The 22501-nt window shown below is 29.8% G+C and overlaps 1 protein-coding gene, 1 long non-coding RNA gene and 1 pseudogene across 2 annotated transcripts; 2 read left to right on the top strand and 1 right to left on the bottom strand.

The window, feature by feature from the left end:
- Positions 1 to 5447: 5447 nt before the first annotated feature.
- Positions 5448 to 7313, bottom strand: LOC102664650 (uncharacterized). Its single transcript, XR_419325.3, has 4 exons — positions 7117 to 7313; positions 6353 to 6485; positions 5920 to 6040; positions 5448 to 5762 (listed from the first exon to the last, which is right to left on the bottom strand). It is a non-coding gene; the product is annotated as an uncharacterized lncRNA (long non-coding RNA).
- A 1923-nt stretch (positions 7314 to 9236) lies between these two features.
- Positions 9237 to 15624, top strand: LOC100820164 (uncharacterized). Its single transcript, XM_014771235.3, has 8 exons — positions 9237 to 9577; positions 10520 to 11095; positions 11306 to 12610; positions 12743 to 13067; positions 13222 to 13483; positions 13567 to 13783; positions 14154 to 14763; positions 15080 to 15624. Exons 1-7 carry the CDS (start codon positions 9491 to 9493, stop codon positions 14574 to 14576), a joined length of 3195 nt encoding a protein of 1064 aa, XP_014626721.1. The 5' UTR covers positions 9237 to 9490; the 3' UTR covers positions 14577 to 14763; positions 15080 to 15624.
- Positions 15625 to 17912: 2288 nt separating this feature from the next.
- LOC100775250 (ATP-dependent helicase NAM7-like) lies at positions 17913 to 20992 on the top strand (annotated as a pseudogene).
- The last annotated feature ends 1509 nt before the right edge of the window (positions 20993 to 22501 follow it).

The following is a 22501-nucleotide window of genomic DNA, read 5'->3' on the forward strand; positions in this document are numbered from 1 at the left end:
TTTTTTCTGTTTTAATACATAAATACATAAATATTTATGGGTTTAAGCCGCGCCACAGAAAATCAAACATAATGAGATGGCACTTACTTTGGGCACCCATATTTTTATTGGGACACCCAATAATACTGGTGAAATGGTTAAAATGTTTTTCACCTTTTCTTTAAATACGGATTGGCGATCCTTATGATTCATACAGTGATCCGATGAGTTTTGTTTTATTTTTAATTTTCAAAAAAAAAATTGGAAAAAAAACTCATTGATTCTTATGAGTTTTTTTTAACTCATATGGAAACAATCCGTATGAGTTTTCTTTTTTATTTTTTTTTTTAAATTAAAATTTAAAGTTCTTATTTATAAAATTGCTAAAACTATTAAAAAAATTACACTACAAAACAAATTAAAAAAATATTTTCAATTTTATTTTTTTAAAAAATACTACGGATCAGCAATCCGTATGAAACATATAGATTAACAATTTATAAGGTCATATGGATCAATAATCCGTATGTTTTTTTTAAAAAAATTATGCACCTCTTTTTCTTTGACAATGAAAAACCATCCAATTTTATTGTATATTCATAAATAATATACGCACATCGCGAGAGACAACAAACGCTCAAAATAGGAGGCTAATGAAAGAGAATTACATTAAGGGAATTAGATTTTACAGAAAAAAGGTGCTGCAAAAATGAAAAATAAAATCTATTATTTATGACCGAAAATAAGGATATTTTTGGCATTTTAAAAATCTGTTGGATGTCCCAACAAAAACACTAGTGCCCCAAGCAATGCCTAACCAGATCCATTGATATGCAGATAAAGCAGACCGAGTAGGGCTTTGCTCCCCCTCATTGCTATTTAAACCCCTCACTCTTTCATAAATGCATTTATTTGACAAAAATACCCCTATTTTTATTTTTATTTTTGTTAAGGTATCTTCATAGTCAAAAATTATAAGACTAACTCTAATCTTTGATGTCCCTACAACACAAGGATACTCATTTCCAATGTGCAAAATTTTCAACAAATACAGGGCATCCCCGTAATACAATAGAAATTATGGAAACTTATTTATGTTGTGTAATTAATTCTATGTATTAGTTATTTTTTAAGATAATTACCTTTTAATATTAATTGAATTAATTATCATACAATGCAAGTTATCCTTTTTAATAGTAATCAAATTAGTTATGGTGTAAATTATTATTTTTAATTAAAATCAAATTAATTACTAATGAATCAAGTTACCTTATTAATAGTATCATAATTACAATTAATTGAACGCATCAATTTATGTTATCAGACAATTTAGTATTTAGAATTATTGAATATCCAAGGTTTGAATTTGAGACTTAACTAGAACACCTTGTGATAACTTATTTATGCACTCAATAGTGATGTTAAACTCTCCCTTCCTTTTTTCTAAAGAAGGAAGATCACATCATTTCATTCATAATCAAAGACTCAATACATAAAGGAATACAATTAAAAAAAAACATGATTTCTAGTATGTATAACCTCTTTACACCCTCGCTAACTTAAGGACAACAAGATTAACTTACCTCCTAGTAAAACTCATCATTTAGTTTGAAATATTAGATAAGTAAGCCCTCCATTTGGCTAATAACATTGAAATCAGAAATACCATTTGATCAGTAGCTATTAAGATTGTCTACCACTAACTTACAACCAATTTCAGAAAAACAACATTATGCATACCAAGATCATTAATCCACCTAATAGCTTGGTAAAGAGCTCATGCTTCAGCTTCTAGAGGGCACAAGCATCCTTGTTTGTATGAAGGATATTTTGGCTTTGATGAATTCACCTATGATTACGAATGCACATCTCAACTCCAAACAAATTGTCAAATTCAAAGATGGCAGCATCAACATTGCATTTTGTTATGATCCATCTCCTATCCTTAGGTCCTCTTAGGCCCATTATTAATGTTGATATTTCTTTATTTGTCTTTTAATGATAGTAATAGATAGTATCTCATATAGGTAGGTTCTAAAAGAAATTTGTTATAATTCTGGTAGAAGAGATTGTGAGTATTTTTTTTATATACTCTATAATCAGGATGAAATGGGAGAAATGAAGAATATCATAATTATTTTACTTTTTTAGTTGTAAAACTAGTTAGTTATCTGTGCATACGCACGGGTCGCTCCACTTCATTATATTTTTTTTTTACTATTAAAATTGTTATTAAACTAAAAAGTAAAACATGCCAAAAAGTATAAAAATTGTAAGAAAAAATATAAAAAATCACAATTACTTTTTGATGAATAAAAGGAGTTGGATCACTAAAAAGATGGGCATCTCCATTTCCACTTTCTTTCCATACATAACAGGTTACCTCCTATCTCATGTATTTATTTTGTTGTTATCTTTCTCTTTCTAGCATTTAAAATTCTCATTTTGTCCTAATTTAAGGGATGTATCAATAATATAGGATTATTGGAGTCATATAATTGGACCAACAATTTATTTATTAAAAAAATGAATGAAAATGACTTATAAACTTAGATAATTTTACTCTCCCCAACTATAATTGAACAAATGAATATAATGTGTACAAATTATATTGCTATTTAATTACTAAATTATCATATATGATAAATTTATTAATTTTTATAATAATTATTTTATAAGTTATACTAAAAAAAATTATAATTGATTAATAATACAAAATCTTTGATAAGAAATCAAACTTTTGAATAAACTTTCATATAAAATTTCTTATATTACTTAAACTGTTGTATCTATTATATAAAATTTCTTATACTACTAAAAACTACTATTGTATCTATTATTATATTTCGTCTCTGAGTTTGGATAAAGAGGTCATCGCGTGGTATTAGAAGGACTAGTGGAATTAGAAGGTTAAACTATACTTTTTAATATATCTATGTATTCTTTTAAAATGAATGAAAATGACTTATAAATTACTAAAATCGTTGTATCTGTTATATAAAATTTCTTATACTATTAAAATTTTTGTATCTATTATTATATTTCGTCTTTGAGTTTGGATAAGGTTGTCATCCCTTAATAGTAGAAGGTCTCGTGGTGTTAGAAAGTCTTAGCAAACTATATTATTCTATATATTCATATATACTTTTAAAATGAATGAAAATTACTTATAAACTTTGTTAATTTTATTCTCTCCAACTATAATTTAATAAATGAATAATATGTGCACAATTATATTATTATCTAACCACAAAATTATCATATATGATAAATTTATTAATTTTTATAGTAAGTTTATTGAATTTTTTTTATCAATTTTTATACTAATTATTTTATAAGTTTACTAAAAAAATCTATGATTGATTAATGATACAAAATTTTTGAAAAGAAATTAAACTTTTGAATAAACTTTCATATAAAATTTCTTATACTACTAAAATTGTTATATCTATTATATAAAATTTTTCATACTACTAAAACTATTGTATCTATTATTATATTTCGTCTTTGGGTTTGGATAAGAAAGTCATCCCGTGATATTAAAAGCAAATGCCTCATCATCATTACTCGGTTATTTACAAAAAAAGCAAATATCTATATATTCTTTTAAAATGAATGACAATGACTTATAAATTTTGATAATTTTACCCTCTCCAATTATAATTTAATAAGTGAATAATATATGCACAAATTATATTGTTATTTAATCATAAAATTATCATATATGATAAATTTATTAATTTTTATAGTAATTACATTTAAAAAATCATTAATTTTTATAATAATTATTATATTATACGAAAAAAAAATCATGATTAGTTAATGATACAGTTTTTTTTACGTAAACTAAAATTTTAAATAAACTTTCATATAAAAAATTTTATGTTATTAAAACTGATATATCTGTTATTATATTTTAAAACAAAATTAAGCATAATTTTTATTCAATATATTTTAAAAGTGAAAAAGTTGATAGAGTGTAAAGTATTTTTAAGGAAAAGAGCGTGAAGAGTGCAGAGCAACCTCAGAGAACGTTAACATGCTATGACAGAAGAAAAAAGAAAGGTCATAACAGAAGCAACATTCAATGGGATAATATAAAAGCAAATGTCTCATCATCATTACTCGGTTATTTACAAAAAAAGCTTTAATTAGACAAATCCATCCAACATTACCATACCATATCACCTCTCTCTTTTTCAATTCGTGTTTGATTTAGAAATACAAATAAAAAATAAAAGGTGAAAAATATTTTTTTTATCAAAATTTTCATTTTACCCCTTATCAAGTTACATGTCTATAATATAAAATGTCTATTTTGATCATTTAACTTGTCTATACTTTTTATATATTTAAAATAATAATTTTACTAGACTACTCTTCTATATATTTATATACTTTTTTATATATTTACTACTCTTTTATATATATATATATATATATATATATATATATATATATACTAAAAATAACTTTTTAAAATTTGAATGACTAATAAAAACAATATTTTTTGAAGGAATTTGAAAAAATAATCAACAAATTTTAAAAAAGATATTTAAACCTTAAAAAACTAATCAGTACTACTAAAATGCATGGCAAAAGAAAATATTTATATCTATAAAATTATATAAAGGAATAGAGAGGATATGAAAAAAAGTTAGTCTTCAATGTATCCCAACGTGTTGTTTTTAAATCTTACCAAATAATGTTGAATTAAAGTAAAAAAATTGTAATTGCTTAAAATAGTTGATTTGAGAGTTTTGTTATATATAATAGGATGAGAAACAATCAAAATCCATAAAAAATTTGGGTGCAAAACAATGGTGACTGCGAAACAATAATTTGTAATTGAGATGTCTCGGGAATATGCTCAATTGAAATTATAATAGTGAAGTGAAAGAAAAAAAATGGGGTCAAAATGAAAAGCTGAAAATTTCAACCACCCTTATTCACTCCAAATTTTCAGCCACCCTTATTCACTCCAAATTGCAACCTGCACTTTGGAATTCCTACTTTGCCTACCAAGGAAGGCATATGTCTAAAAAAGAATGAGGACAAAAAGAATGAGTTTGAAATGCAAATATTATTCATCCAATAAACATATTGGAAATTAATGAAAAAACTGTTTGATCCCTTGTTTGGATGTATTATGATTATGATAGAAGAACAAAAACATCCTAAGGAAATAAAGTGTTCCCTAGGAATTTTTTTTTTTGTGATCTATATTCCCTCCAAGAATGGGCAAACAATAAAAAATGAAAGTGAAGTATCCAGATAATTTATGTGAACATCAAACTTTATCCACAATAGATAAAAATGAATTTAATGAAAAATTACATTAAATGCTAATTTCTATAATCCCTTTCCGCCAAATATGCATATGACAATCTATCTACTTCCATAAGGTAAACATGCAGAATAAAGGAATGATTCTCAATATCATTACCATTCTTTTATAATGTGTTGATCCGAAAAAATAGTTGAAGACTCTTCAAATCAGTCAAAAATGGCTACTACCAATAACAAATAAAAAATCCAGGAAAAAATCATTCAATTTGAAATTTAAACTTCTGCTCACATGACATCTAAATAATTCTTTTACTTAAAGCAACCAAGACATCATGCCAGGGTTCATGCAAAATGTCCTGAAACATAACAAAAGTAGAAGATAGGGTCCTTATCTTTTCCAATGAATACCAAAAGATTCATATTATATTGGGATTTCAACGAAGGAGAGGGTGAGTCTTCAAGCTTCTTCCATAGGGCTGCGACAGTAAGTTCATCTTCAATCCAACACATATCATGGGATTTTATATTATATTGGGAAGCACAAATTAGAATCAGAAATTAGTGAAATAATACATGAGCAGAGAACATGCCAATGTTAGTAAAGCATAAATAAATAGAAAAAATATAAAAGAATTAAGAAAACATGAATACCTTCCATGTGAGTTTAGAGTTAGATGTACTTGTCAAAGCTTCTCTCCAAGTAGCATGTAGACTTCCTACCTATGCTTTGTCTTGAAAGAAACTGAAGCACGCCTTTCATATTTCAACATAACTGAAAATGATATAACCTTTTAAAGCACATCAATTGACTTTTCATTCTTACCTCTTTTTTGCCTCTTTAAAACTGTCAAAACTACAGATTGTTACAATAAACACATGTAAGGTTTTTTTGACAACTATTTTCCAAAACAGCTTTTGCCATAGGGTAATTCAGGTTCAGATCCAGATCGAGTAATACAATATATATAGGAGTTCACACAGGTTGGAATTAGTTGGTCAAATAGAAGGGTAATAGTAAAAAAATCCAAATCTAGTTATTGTTGTTATAGGAATTAACATAAAAAGTTTGTATCTAAAAAATTACCTATTTGAAAGGCAAGACTTGAAAATAAAGAGCAGTCAGGACCACCAGTTAGCCAAAGCATAAGAGGATCATTTTCTGACTTAACAAAGTAGTAGAACACTTGCCATCATCTTTTTCTACTAATCCAACATACCTGGTTTAAGAACAATAATGTCTCAGATTTTGTATCAGAATTCTCTCTTTCTTTATTACTATGGTATAAGAAACCAAACCAGGGAATAGCATGAATTTATCTGTATCCGAGATGTCGATCATGTAAGCTATGAAATTAACCACAACAAAATAAGTAATTCATGTTAAACATTAAAGAAAAAAGAATATCACATGTATACGCCATGATGACATGTGCTTGCACAATGCAGAGTACAAAAACCAAAAGGAAAAGGATAATTGTGACCATGGATAGATCATATTTAGACCCACAAAACGAAAGCCACAACATTACCGTAAAGTCACCACGACCCAGTTTAAAAAAATAAAAAATAAAAAACTGAAAGATATGAAGCTCCGTCCAAAACTTTTGTTTTGCAAGAAAGTAAGATTTTTTAGAACCGTGTTCTCTCCAAAGTTTTTTCTTGAAAGTGAAATGAATTGGTTTCCCTTATGTCTTTTTCCCGTCATTATATGAAGAAGAAATTGACCACTGGAATAGGAAAAATAAAAGAAAAATGGCAACTGCAACGGCTCAAATTAGTTAAGTTATACTCCATAGTCCATGTATTATCGACAAAACATCAAACTACAAACTCAAATTAATTGCATACCTCTCGTTACGGCAACGGCTCGCGAAACTGTTTGTTGCAAATGTTGTCGAATGTGAAATGTTGGAAAATGTTGTCTTCTACTGCTGTTGAGGTGAGGACTGAAACTTCCAGGTGTTTCCGTCGATGTTGAAGATTCTTGTGCCAAGAAAATCAGAAGGTGCCAACTTGTGTTTGAGAGCAAGGGAGGGTTTGTCGAAAACAAAGGAGGTCATATCGTTTTTCTGTTATTCAAAATTTTCATTTTAAACCAAAAATACCATAAAATAAAAAAAATTGTCACGGGAGATAAAAAATGTAATTTTGCTATACTACTCATTTATATTAGATTAGGAGTAGTGATAAAATAGTTATTTCTCTCCATAACACATTTGAGAAAAACAGGAGCTGAAAGATGATGCATCAACACTTGGTTCCTCATACTTACAACCTGAGAATTCCTAGCTAGCAGTCCTTCATTAATGTAAAAACTGATTGACTTGTTCCGAATAATTCCATACTTTATGACTATGGCGTTTCCATATCCGAGATGCTCAAAAGAGGCAGAGATTGAATTTGAGCAGCTTGTACTGGATTGAAAATTTGCTCAATGAATTCGTTCCTCCAAGAATGAGCCCTTCAACTGTTAGATTTTCAAGTCAAATAGGAGGCAAAGTAGAGATAAAATGATTTATAGTAGACTTTAATGAACCCCCCAACTCTCTATACATGAATTTAATTTAAATATATATTTTTACACTGTTATTCTCTCTTTTATTGGTAAATGTTGTTATTCATTCATATATTACTTTATTGAGGTTTATAATAATTATTTTAAAGTTATCCCAATCATAATTCTTAATTAGTTATCTATATAATTTTTTAGACTAACATGCATGACAATTAAACTTAGTAAAGAAACGAAACTTTATCAATAAATTTTAGAAACATTTTTTTAAATTTAATCATTTTTAAAACATTTACTATAAATGCAACCTTCAAATTATTTTAAAGAATTATAAATTAGCCTGTGGAATATACGAATCAAATATAATATATGAATTTTATGATTATAATTGTCTATCATAAAAGTGAAAACTTTGATCATAATTATTAATTATAAAATGTAAAAAATTATTCCGATCATGTCATTAAATTAAATATATATCAAATGACTTTGGTGAAATTTAATAAATTTACTTACATAAAAACATTAAATATTTCTAAATATAATAATCGCCAAGACAATCAAAATAATTAAAATTTAGTAATTATTCCAGTTAATCATTTCAGTTCTTGCAATTCCAATTAATAATGACAATAAAATTTAAATGGAGGAATAATAGTTTGGTATCTTGATAATATAAAGAATACTGATAAATGATATAAGAGTTTAAAATTTAAATCAAATGAAAGATAGAAAAATTAGGATTATGAAATCATTTTACATTTTTGTGAATCACGATCCCAATAATATTGTAGTTATGAATGTTATTTTGTGGCATATATAAAAATTAGTTTGGTTAACTTTTAACATTCATAGAAATATTTTTTAATTTTTAGAATAATAAATGAAAAATAAAAGTAAGAATGAAAGTTAGTGGAGTTAGGAAATAACTTTTCACATTCTCATGAAAATATAACTTTATTATCTCGTTAGTATAAGAATAAAAGTTGTGTAAACATGAAAATGTCCTGCAAATAAAATATACTCAATATTATTTTATGATAACAATAAACATTTCCACCTTCATTTTCTTAGAAATGCAAAATGATTCCGTAAAATAAATATTCCCTTAATATTTAAGTTAAAAGATATAAGAATAATTAAAGGAGATAATGACAATTCATTCTAAAAATAAAAAAGATCCCTATAAAATTAGAGATTTTTTTTATTGAAAAATTTAGATGAGTTGATTATAGAGAATTCATCAAAATCAAAATAAACTTCAAGGTTTAAGGGTGTTTATATATGTACCACTTACAGCTTACTCACAAAGTTTCACTAATATAAATAAAAAAATGTGACTAAAAGAGTCAACTTCTTCAATAGACATTAATCATTAATCAATATATTAGTTGATGAATATTTCGTAGTGAAAAAAGAAGAAGTGTGAGAGATAAGAATTCTTTAAAGAGGATTTTCATCAATTATTTTTAGATAAATGGATATTTTTACCCCGTTAAAAATTGACATCACTCCAATTAGCCCAATTGCCGCTCTAACTTGCTCTACCGTTCTTCTGTCTTTGCTATTCTCTGCACCGCAGATTGTTCCTTTTCTTCAATACTCTTTCATTTTCCATCACCCGCGAATTCAAAACTTCATTCCTTTATATCTCTTTCCCCTCACTGATCACTGGATTTCTGTGATTGAATTTTCTGGGAAACCCAAGTGATGGAAAATAATAGTGAAGGCTTCTTGAAATTGATATTTTCTTGGTCTCTTGGGGATATACTCAACAATGATCTTTACAAAGACAAGGTCAGGTTGCTCATGCCTATTACACATATTCAACTGTTATTTATATGATCATTCATTCCTCTAGTACTTTTTTTTTTTTAAAACACCACTACTAGTTTTAGGTTATAGTTATACTATAAAATTCTCATGGAATTTGGTTAATGTATGAGTTTTTTTGTAATGTTACTGTCCAGTTAGGGTAGTAGGGTTTCAGCAATTTTCTGTCTATCGCTGCATTGCTGTTGTGTTTCGTTTGGCCCATGCATTGTTCCTTAGAGTTGGTGTAATATTTCAAAATTTTATCTTTACATTGTTCGAGGTTTTAAATATCGGTTGCGGTCACACTGTATTTTCGTCATGTTTGTTGATATGGTGCTAAATCGTGGACAAATACGGCCGATATGGTCCCACTTGCGGTCGTGGACATTTAAAGAATCTTGATGTTGCGGTCCAAATCACGGTCGTGGACCGTTTTTTAAAACCTTGATTGTTCCTAAGTGTTGTGGTAATTCAGTTTGTTTGTTCCTAAGTGTTGTGGTAATTCAGTTTGTTTGTTCCTAAGTGTTGTGGTAATTCAGTTTGTTTGTTCCTAAGTGTTGGTGTAGTTCAATTTGTTTGACAACATAAGTGGACTGTTTAAATTGGATCGTCTGACATGGGTCAAATATATAGTAGTTTCTAGAGGACACACTCAATACATAGGCAGTGATCACTGAGTATGTTCTTTGACGGGAACAATATGCATTTTTTTATATATATATTGATGTTTGTATGTGTAATGAGTTATGTGTAAACCAAAAGATTTCCTACAGGAAGTTGTGGGACTGAGTACTGAGCATTTACGTTTTGCTAAAAAGTTGATAAATAGCTGATTGTGCAGTCAACATTCATTACATACTGGAAGTTCCTTGCTTTTTGTACATAATTAGCTTCTAAAACTATCATGTTTGTATGTTTTAATAGGTGAGGCAAATTCCAACAGCATTCTGGTCAGTAAGTCACTATCTGAAATCATTTATTTTTCCACTTATTGAGGAAACTCGTACAGATTTATGCTCAAGCATGAAGATGTTGTCAGAAGCTCCGGCGTGTGAAATAACTGACATTAATTTGTCTGAAGATTACTCACCTCCACATGATTTGTTATACCAGATAGAAATGAAAACAATAGTAGCTAGTGATAAAAAAGGGGATGTTTATGAGCCTGAGGTTGGACATCTCATTGCTTTGACTGATAAGAGGCCAACATGCATTGATGATTTGAACAAGCATGGAAATTCCTATCTTATTGCTTTAATTAGGAAGGTTAGAAAGAAAAATGACGATGAAAATGTTTTTGAGGTTCAAATACTAGCCTCACAGCCCATTAAATTGGAAATGTACTGGCAAGAGGATGACAAATATATATATGGTATATATGGTTTTGCTGTTTATCTTTTTAGTTTAACAACAAATATGCGTATATGGAATGCTCTGAACTCAGATCCAGATGGTCCAGTCATCCATGTCAGCAAGCAACTGCTCCAACCTGATTCTGCTGTAAGAACAGTGATTTATTCTCTGCCTTTTGTTATAGATATATACCTTGCAATATCACATTTCATGATATAACTGTACGACTGATTAGCAGATGAAGCTAGATTTTTTGTATTATCAACCCCCTCCCTTTTATTTTATTCCATACCTTGAGAAGATTACTTATTCATTAAATGATTTAAGTACTTTAATTGCTGTTGCTTCTTCTGACAGGTTGGGGAAAATTGTGCTCAATGTTACTCATTTCAAAGGTACACTGATGATGGATCAATGATTGGTGCTGCCATTCGCTTATTCGATTTAAACAAAGCTCAAGAAGAGGGCGTTTTAAGTTGTTTAGCTGCAAGGGAATGCTCTCACAAAAATACTGTGAAATTGATTTGGGGTCCTCCAGGGACAGGGAAAACAAAAACAGTTGCCTCATTACTATTTGCCCTCCTCAAAAAGAAATGCAGAACACTTACTTGTGCTCCAACTAATGTGGCAGTACTGGAAGTGACATCTAGGTTTCTTAGGCTAGTGACAGAGTCCATTGATTATCACACTTATGGTCTTGGAGACATATTATTATTTGGAAACAGAAAGCGGATGAGTATTGACGATCGTGATGATCTTCTTGATATATTTCTTGATTACCGTGCAAATATTCTTGCCAAGTGCTTTGCTCCCTTGTCTGGTTGGAAACATCATTTAGAACAGGTGATATTGTTACTTGAAAATCCTGAAGAGCAGTATCGTGAATATTTAAAGTGTGAGGAAAAGAGGGATTATGAGATAGATGATGATGATGATTGCTTGAAAGAAGAGAATGAACTACATGCAATTGCAAGTCAACAAACAAAGCAAGAGAAGAAGCATATGTCCAAGGATTCAAAAATTTGTAAGCAAAATGAGTGGATGAAAATAATTAATAAAACTTTAAGAGAAAACAGGTTGTGTTTTAAGGAGGCAAACAAAAGTAAATATGATAAGCAAGAGAAGAAGGATTTTCTTTTTCGTGAGAACAAAATACAAATTTTGACATTTCATGAGTTTGTCAACAAAAAATTGAATTATATCTGGAGGTGGATGAGGACATTTGCAGTGGATATGTGTACTCATTTGCCAACTTCTTTTATTTCATTAAGACAGGTGAAATGTTTATTTGAATGTCTTGATTTGCTTAAAGTCCTTGCAGAGATGCTATCAAACAATTCGATTACTGATCAACAATTGTATAAGGCCAGGAAAGAATGCCTTACAAAGCTGAAATCACTTCAAAAGATTATTCTTCCTGATTTTTTTGATGAATATACAATCAAAAACTTTTGTATCAAAAGATCGCGCATGATTTTTTGTACTGCTTCAAGCTCCGCTAGATTGCATGCAGTAGAACATTATAGACTAGAAATGTTAGTTATAGATGAAGCTGCTCAACTCAAAGAATGTGAGTCAAATATACCTTTACAACTTCCTGGTCTTCGTCATGTTGTACTTATTGGAGATGAGAAACAGTTGCCTGCCCTAGTCAAAAGTGAGGTATGTTCCAGTCTTGTTAACTCCTGACTTCCTGTCTATGCAAGCATGTTTGTTATTATGTCGCACATTTTTTGTTCTATGAAATTTATGGAAAAAATATTTCAACATCTAGAAAATTTTATGAATATGCAGATTTCTGGCAAGGCAGGGTTTGGGAGAAGTTTGTTTGAAAGGCTGGTTCTTTTGGGTCATGAAAAACACCTTCTCAATGTTCAATATAGAATGCATCCATCCATTAGCTTGTTTCCAAATATGGAATTCTATGACAAACAGATTTTGGATTCTCCTAGTGTTAAAGAAAGAAGCCATGAGAAGCATTTTCTACATGGAGATATGTTTAAGTTCTACTCTTTCATAAATGTTGCTTATGGGCAAGATGAATTCGATGAAGGGAATAGCCGAAAAAATATGGTGGAAGTAGCTGTGGTATCTGAGATTGTTCTCAACCTCTATAAAGGTAATTTTATAATGTGATCTAATATATGAGTATGAACAAAAGTAACTGACTGAAATATAAATGTTTGTGATGAGTTTCTTTATCCATATAATTTATGAATATATCTTTTATCCTAACTGTGGGGTTGTTGTTATCATCTGTTGATACTTTACAGAATCAGCTTCTAGAAAACAGACTGTTAGTGTTGGTGTTATATCACCATATAAAGCTCAAGTTCTTGCCATACAAGATGCTCTTGGAAAAAGGTTTGTTGGTAATGTTGATAATGACTTTTCCCTGAAGGTTTCCACGGTTGATGGTTTCCAAGGTGGTGAAGAGGATGTGATAATAATATCCACTGTAAGATATAATAACATGGGATATGTGGGATTCCTTTCTAATTTTCAAAGAACTAATGTTGCTTTAACAAGAGCAAGGTATGATATGTGCCCTGATATTGTACACACTATTTGTTCTACATATGTTCTAATTATGGATGTACTTTTCCTTATCTATACAGGTATTGCCTTTGGATAGTAGGTAATAGTGAAACTTTGATGAATAGTGGCTCTGTTTGGGAGAGATTAATCCTTGATGCTAGGGCTCGAGGGTGTTATCATAATGCTGATGAGGATGAGAGGTTATCTGATGCTATTGCAACTTCCGTGATTGAGCTTGGTCAAGTTAGTGATTTATTGAAATTGGATTCTCTGCTCTTTAAGAAAGCAAAGTGGAAGGTATGCTGCTTGAAATTGTTCTTGCACCTTTATTTTTATTTTTATTATTAAACATGCCATAATAAGTCTCAAGTTAAATCTCCCAAAAGCATACATAACACAAGAGATAGAGAACATTTCCAACTAAAACCCAAAAAATTCTCACATAACAAATGCATAACAAATCAATGTATTTATCATATGCAGAAAATTGTGCTAAAGTTAGAATTCTTTCTCCTGAGGAATTAGAAGCTATTGATGAATTTTAGCTGCTCTTTAACCCTTATGTTATGACAGATACAGTGAATGAAAATCTTCTGACGATTCTTAAACAGCTTTACTATTTTCATGTATTCTTAATCGTTTCTGTGACAATCTATATTTATTATAGGTTTGCCTCAATCAAAGTTTTCTGATCTCTATGGCAAGAATTAAGAGTGCTGAGATTTGCAAGAAAATATGTTCCCTGCTGATGCAACTTTCAAGTGGTTGGCGTCAGCCTCACCGGAACATAAATATTAGAGTTTTGGATGATACTTCTTCCCAACAGTTAGAGCTGTATAAAGTCAATGAGTCACTTTATCTTGCATGGACCATAGATGTTCTAGAGGAGAACTCAAATTATGTTCAAGTTTTAAAGATTTGGGATGTTTTGCCATTGTCTGAGGTATCCAATTTGGTGAGGGATGTTGACATCTCATACAAGAGTTCGAATCATCTATCCAATTATAATCTTCCACAAGCTGATCCCATGCAATTTCTATGTAACCAATTTTCTTCGCTCAGACTGAGGGACATAAATTGGAATCAATAGTATACTACTCACCTCACTTAAATTTTGTTTCTGTTACACAAATCTCTCCTCTGTTTAGAAAAAAAAATATGTAAAAAAATTGAGAGGTGCATGTAGGGATTCCAATGCATATTTTCAGTGAAGGTTTTTAAAGTACAGAAGAAGTCAGAGTAATTTACTCTCAATTTCAACCAATCAGAAGTTACGGGTAAGTTTTTCATTTTTGCCTTTTTGGGACTTCAATGTTGTTGTCATGTTTAGATTTTATTTTTTGTCGTGGTAATTCTAAATTCTAAAGTAAGTCTTTCCTTTTGCTAATCCAAATGAGATATTGATCTTTGTTTCTCACTTTGTATATCCATCTTAAAACTAATAAGAAATCAAAATTTGAGTCTCTTATACTTTCGCAAGAATGATTTGCTTGAGCTTTCCAATTTGGTTTCTTCATGACCTTTCACATTGTTTATTTCATTTTTTTTATTGATGTTGAGGCAGATGATGATACTTTCATTTTCATTTTTCAGAAATATTGGATTTTGGAACCCTATACCATGTAGCTTTGGTATGGAGAGCAATACTGAATTTTAAGTTTGGGAAAACATCTGCTTCAACTGCAAGGTCAATAGCAATTGTGTATATAAGTATAGAAGAGTATACTCTATGCATACAGTCATAGGTTAAGTAAAAGATAATGTCTCTTTTGGGTTTGCCTTTGCTATATTTCTGACATGATAAGGAAGAAGCAGAGTATGGTGCGTGACTCATTTTTCTGCAAGGATTTAACTCTTCTAGAGTAAGCTTTCACTTTAGAGAGAAAAGTAAAAGATCTCAATCATTGATAAGATCAACAGTTGATGTTACATGAACTTGTCCAACAAACCATACAGTTGTTAAAATCTCCTGTCTTGATTTTTTTCATTAATGATTGAGATGTCGCATTTTCCTCTATGTAGTGAACTAAAAAGAGTCAAATCCTCCATAAATATAGATAACAGGCATAAGGTTGGTGTAAGGGATGGCCTCTTTTGCTACATGCTGATTGTTTCTAATATATAGTTTTTTTTTGTCATTTGTGTTTTTGTTGATTTGCCTGTTTCTAATGCACTTGCATGTAGTATATAAACATCAAGATGAAACAACAAAGGTGAATGAGGAAATTTTCCGTAGTTAATCAGATTTAGGTCATATGCAAAGAATTGGTTAATGACGATTGATTAATCAGATCAAACAAGTTATACGCGTTTAATCCATTATATGATTTGATTAATTAATTGTCATTGAGCTCTATATTTGAAGTAGTAGGGTTGTAAAGTTCAGAAGTTCGTATTCATAAATTGAAAAGCATTTCGATGGGGGGAAAAGGTGCCAACTTAATAATTTGAAAACGGGAGGGGGAATTTTTAATAAAATGCAAGGAATAGTACTTCAATTAAAATAAATTGTGGTTAAAATCTCAACAAGTGAGAAACATAGAACGAAACCTTCAACGATAAAGATCAAGATTCTGAAAAACATAAACATGTGAACTACTATTTTTAAAAGATAATTTCAGTGACCATAATTCAGATTTTATAAAATTGCATTACCAAACGGTACAGTCAAGTTACACTAAATTGTAAAAGTGATATTGGTATCATACTTGAAATTAAAATAAAATCTGTGAGTGGGTAGATGAGAGGATGTGAGATTGTTCCAGTTTAATAAGTAGTTTTGAGTTTTGGGTTCAAAATAGAATTTGTTGGCTATAGAAATTCTATCTATCTCAAACATGATTGTTTCTTGTAGATAATATTTGTAGTCACTAAAAAAATTAAAATAAAATCTAGTTAACAAAATTAGAAGATTTTGTTAATCTTACGTCAATCTTTAAAGAAAAAAAATAAACTACTAAGAGGCAGCTCCTAGCCTTTGCTAGCTTAACAAGAGGGCTTTAGAATTTATTCTCATCCTTACTGAAACATATGTTTTATCTTAATCTCATATTTTTAAATTAAAATTATCAAATAATTAAAAGTAACTTTGTGTCACAATATAAGCTATTTATTTTAAATATAAAATCTAATTTATATTTTAAAAATATTTATTTATCATGAATTTAATTATAATGCAACTTATATATTAAAAATTTATTAATTATGAATTTTAGTTATATAAAAATAAACATTTATTTTTTACATTACACGTACTAAAATGGAGTAATAATAATAGTGATACTTTAAGAAAAAAAGAAAGCAATGTTACATTAACTAAACACGCAGGCACTTATATTAATACATACGCGTATAGTACGTAGTCTACTTCAAATTTCGTCCTTGCCCTGTCCTGAAAAGTAAAAATTGACCAAGAAGGACGAACCAAAAGTCATCCTATAGTATAGTCTTCCATAAAGCCAATGTTTGCATTTTATACTCCAAATGATTATTTGCTTATAAATCATAATTCATTTTATACTCCTAACTATTTTCATTCAATCATTTTTTTTTTTCTTGAAGTCCTTTTGAAATACCATTAATCAAGTTATTCTTCTTCTGATTAGTGGAGAATTCAGTAGCGAAAGCAATATTCGAGTTTTATAATAATTCAGTATCATACTCAATTAACAGAGTTATAGTTTCTTGACTTTGATTAGAGGAAAATGTTAAATAGTACCTCAATCAAGAAATTAAAAGTAAAAATAAAAAGTGTCATCAGAATACTTCACCATAATTATCAAGGCAGTTGCACCGTATTTTTTTTTAAAAAAAATTTATTTATTAATTCATTAACCAACATCCTTAATTAATTATTAGTTCTAAACTTTTTTTACTTTATTTGTACACACTCATTTATAAGGAAAATATGATTTTTGTAAATTTTTTCAATGATTTTGAATATTTAAGTATTTATTATGGGTATTGTATAATTTGAAATCACTAATTTATTTTTTTACTACTAACTTTTTATTATCACGGTCACTGGTTAAGATCTAGTAAATATGTGTTGTGTATAAACTAATTAACTAACTTTATATAGTATATTTTATAACATGTGTATTGTGTTAGTGTAGCAAAAAGATTATGCATAGAAACCAAGCTCATACATAGAAAATAATAGCAAAATGATCATGAGTTTCTCCATATTAGTTCAGAAAAAAAAACTCTTCAAAAGTTTAGGATAAAATATGTTTAACATCCTATAAAATTTCAAAAATATTAATTTAGTTTTTATAAAATAAATTTATTAGGTTGATCTATGTAAAAATAATACATATTTTTATTGGTATTCAGTGATAAATCTGTTAGACTGTTTTCTGACGTAGTTAACAAAATTATTTTTTCTCTTTATCTTATCAGACATATTCAGAAGACACTAAAATCCATGGTTGCTTTGTCTTCCTCCGAATCTCATCAGGAAGTGTGAAACATCGCATACGAAGTGGTAAAAAAATTATAATTTTTGAAAGTGTTTAATGGCAAAAAATTATTTAATTTATTTTGGGGGGTTTCAATTGCGACAAATTTTTTAATTCATTTGTAAGCAAATTATATGTGTAAATTTGTTAGGCACGTCAGATTATCAATTAACAAAGTTAGTCTAAAAACCAGTAAAAATATGTTTTATTTTGACAGGAATCAAATTAATACAATTTTTTTATAAAAACAAAATTAATACTTTTCAAATTTTAGAAAGACCCCAAACATATTTTATCCAAAAGTTTATCTTGGTTAGGATTTTCTTTTATTTTTAAATTTTTTATATTTCTTTATCAATTATTGATTATAAGAAATTAATATGTTAGCATTATTAATAAAAAATATTTAATTAAGATTTGTTAACTATGTTAGTTAAACTCATACTATTTTTTGTTAACTATGTTAATTAAATTAAACTATCTTAAAAAGAATCATACCAAATTATCATTTTTGATTGCTTAACTATGTTAATTAAACTCATATTATTTATGTTTTCTGTTTTATGGAGGCTTATACATTAAGCAACATAGTAGAACTCCTTATGTTGGTTCTCAACATTTTCCATCAGAGTCGACAAACTAGTACACAACATTAAAAGTGATGGAAAGATCCAACTAAATTGGTCATAGAAAATTTCAGTCTTCTACAGATCCAACTAATACTATTTATTCACTACTAATTCTTTCTTGCTTTATATTTTACAGAATGGAGAAAACTGCCAACTTTGCTTTTCTGGGGAAAACCATAGTGTAGCTTGTTCTAGTGTACAAAACATAATCCGGTCTCAAAATCTGAATCAATCCCAGAAAGAAGCAGTTGTAAGCTGTGTTACTTCGAGGAAATGTCATCACTCATCATAATGACACTATTAAACTTATTTGGGGGCCACCAGGGACTGGCAAAACAAAGACAGTGGCTTCCTTGTTATTTTCCCTGCTCAAGTTAAAAACCAGAACATTAGCATGTGCTCCAACTAATACTGCAGTGTTGGAAGTGGCTGCTCGCCTGCAGAATTTAGTTAAGGAGTCACTCGAGTGTGATACATTTGGCATTCGTGACATAGTTGTATTTGGCAATAGATCTCGAATGAAAGTAGACAGTTACTGGTGCCTCCATGATGTCTTTCTCGATTTTCGTGTAGACAATCTTTTCAAGCGTTCTGGATGGAAAAATTCATTGGAATCAATCATCTAGTTGCTTGAGTACCCTTAACAGCAATATGATTCATGTAAGCGTGAATGAGAAAATAGTCTAAGTCATTGGAAGAATTTGCCAGGCAGAAGTACTTTAATGAAAAGCATGATGATCCTCTGACATTAGTGCAATTTTTGAAGAAGGAATCCAGTTGCATTAAAGAGCAATACCTTTTGTATAAGGATCAAAAAAGGACAAGTATCATGACACTGGAGCAATATTTTATGCAGAGATTGTGTTCCAATAGACAGCAACTCAAGGAATACATGCGAACCTTGCATACACACCTACCAACTTCTTTAATTCCACTAGAGTAGATAAAGAAAATACCTGTAGCCCTTGATTTGCTAAGTTCTCTTGAAAACTTTCTGAGTAAAGCCAAGTTCAAGCAAACTTCTGATGGTTGTGATGATGGAGAAAGCATTCTTGACTGCCTTGGTAGGTTAGGCATAAAAAAGGAAGAGTGCCTTGTCAAACTGAAATCACTTTCTCAGACAACTTCACTTCCAAACATTACTGACAAATATGAAATGGCAAAATTTTACTTGATGAGTGCACGCCTGATTTTCTGTACTGCTGCGAGTTCTACTAAATTGTTCACGGATGGAATGACACCAGTAGAATTCCTAGTTATTGATGTCAAAAGTCAGGTACTTGCTTTTTTGTCATTCTTTGTGATTTGGATTGTGTGCATAATTAAGGATTGGTTTCTAATATGATTATAATGATCAAATTTTAGGTTTCTCAAGAGGCTGAATATGGAAGCAGTTTGTTTGAGAGGCTGGTATCGTTGGGACATAAGAAGCATCTGCTTAATGTTCAGTACAGAATGCACCCATCCATCAGCGTATTCCCCAATAAGGAGTTCTATGAGAAACAAATTTCTGATGCCCTTTTTGTCAGAGAAATGAGCTATAACAGGCGTTCCCTTGAAGGAAAAATGTATGACTCCTACTCATTTATAAACATAGCCAAGGGTAACACGGTTGGAAGAACATGGCCGAGGCTGCTGCTGTTTGCAAGATTATTGAAAGCCTTGAAAATGGTTACTTTTTTCTCCCTCCTTCTCTAGTGTCCAATTATGTGTTTGTGAATCGTTATTTGTATCAATCTCAAATAAGAAAACTTCTTTTGGAAACAATAGCATACCATGTACATGACATTGTTCCTTTTTTTGCTAGAGTTTTTGAGTACAGGGAAGAAAGTTAGCATAGGAATCATATCTCCATATAATGGTCAGGTGTATGAAATCCAGGAAAGAATTACGTGGCAAAATTTGGTTTAGGATCCTAACTTCTCTGTCAGTGTTCGTTCTGTTGATGGCTTTCAAGGTGGTGAAGATGATATAATAATAATAATCTCCACTGTGAGATCAAATGGGAATGGAAAAATAGGTTTCCTTGACAACCGGCAAAGAGCTAATGTGGCACTGACTCGGTCTAGGTATGTTAGATACTCATGCATTGCTTCTTTCAAGTTCAGAGAACAGACATAAGTTGATTAAAACCTGGGTTTAATTTGTGCAGACATTGCCTATGGATATTAGGGAATGAAAAAACTTTAAGCAGTGGTGACTCTCTATGGAGAAATCTAGTCAATGATGCCAAGAAAAGAGGGTGTTTCCATAATGCCTAAGATGACAAGAAACTGGCAAAGGCCATTGAGGAAGAAGCCTTGCGTATTGAAATACCTGATGAATCTGAGTCCCCATTTAAGAAACTCAGTCTAAGGGGAACATCACGAACAACTGCTACCACCTTAAGGTAAGGGGATATTAGCCTAGCCATTTAATTTTCATTTTACTCATTAATAACCAATTTGACAATTGAAAGATGAAGTAATATTAACTTAGGCATAACAAGCATGCAAAAAGCATAATGTACACGTTAGATTAGCGTTATAGCTAGTTTGAAGAACTAATCATTTATCTATATACCAGAGGGTCTTTCAGGGGCAGACCAAGGACACCAAGGTGGTGACTGGTGAGGGATGGGAATATATAGAGATTGCACGGGAACAACAATACGAGTTGTAATAGTTTGCTGCCGTAATATAAATGAAGAATGCAGGGTGAAGAAGCACGTGCCAATTCTTCCAAAAACATTATATCCACAAGGGAGTTAATATATTGTAAATTTGTGTACAAGGGTCAAAATAAAGAAAAAAGTCACTAGCGTTTTCTCAAATCCAATAAAAAAACAATGTTATACTATATACGAATTATTACATATTCAAAGCATTCTTCCATTATGATCAAATTTCACCGGGTGATTACTTCCAATTATGCGGCCATGGAAACATTTGTTTGCGTTGCTTGTTTTGCCACTGAAACCCCACCATCATACTTATACCAGTCAGATTACATGATCAAAAAAGAATTAGGATCCAGTAGGCCGTAGCTATGACCGAACGCTGTAAATTTAGCCATATTCTGAGGTATTGAGATACACTTTGTATTTCATTTATTATTATGAACAAAAGACTACAGAAAAATAACCTATGAACAGAAGAGTGTAAAATAGTTTCACCATCATTTAATCATATACTATCATGTATAATTAACTTTTACAATAACTATGTTAATCATTAACAATAATTTTTTTTAATCATATACTATCATGTATAATTAACTTTTACAATAACTATGTTAATCATTAACAATAATTTTTAATTGATTGTGAGTACAAATTTTTTCACTAACAAACCATTAAACTTAATATCATCAAACTATAGTTAAGTTTCTTGACGGGAAGGTAAGGATAGTAGGTCATAAGCAATGTATCATGCATATGTATATTATAATCCCAGCCAAATTTACCTACAAGAGGCATTTAATTGGAAAAAAGTTTTTTCATGCCCAAAAATCATGATAAATGAAAATTGAATAAAATCTATTTAATTTGACATGAAAAATATTTCCGTAACTTTCTTGGCAATAAGAGTTACATGATCATTTTTATTAATTATTTTAATTATTTATCACATTAATAAAAATAACATGATATTTTTACTATAATAAAATAAATATTAAATTGAGAGTAAGATTCTCACTGAAAAGTTTTAGGGAAAAACTTATTAAAAAACATTCCTGAAAACATTGTTTTCAAGGAATCTTACTTTTTTTTTAAAAAATAAATACCAAATATAAAAAACTAAGTTTGCTAAGAAACTCAACTTCTTTCCTACGCCTCCACAATGTTAAAAGGTTAAAATGTCAAACTGACTACAAGGAAAACTTTAACTAACACTCTTAGCGTGGAGGTTAATTTCAGGTTACACCTATGAAAATACACAGCGAAA

Source organism: Glycine max, chromosome 18 (genome assembly GCF_000004515.6).
Source record: "Glycine max cultivar Williams 82 chromosome 18, Glycine_max_v4.0, whole genome shotgun sequence".
Taxonomy (NCBI): domain Eukaryota; kingdom Viridiplantae; phylum Streptophyta; class Magnoliopsida; order Fabales; family Fabaceae; genus Glycine; species Glycine max.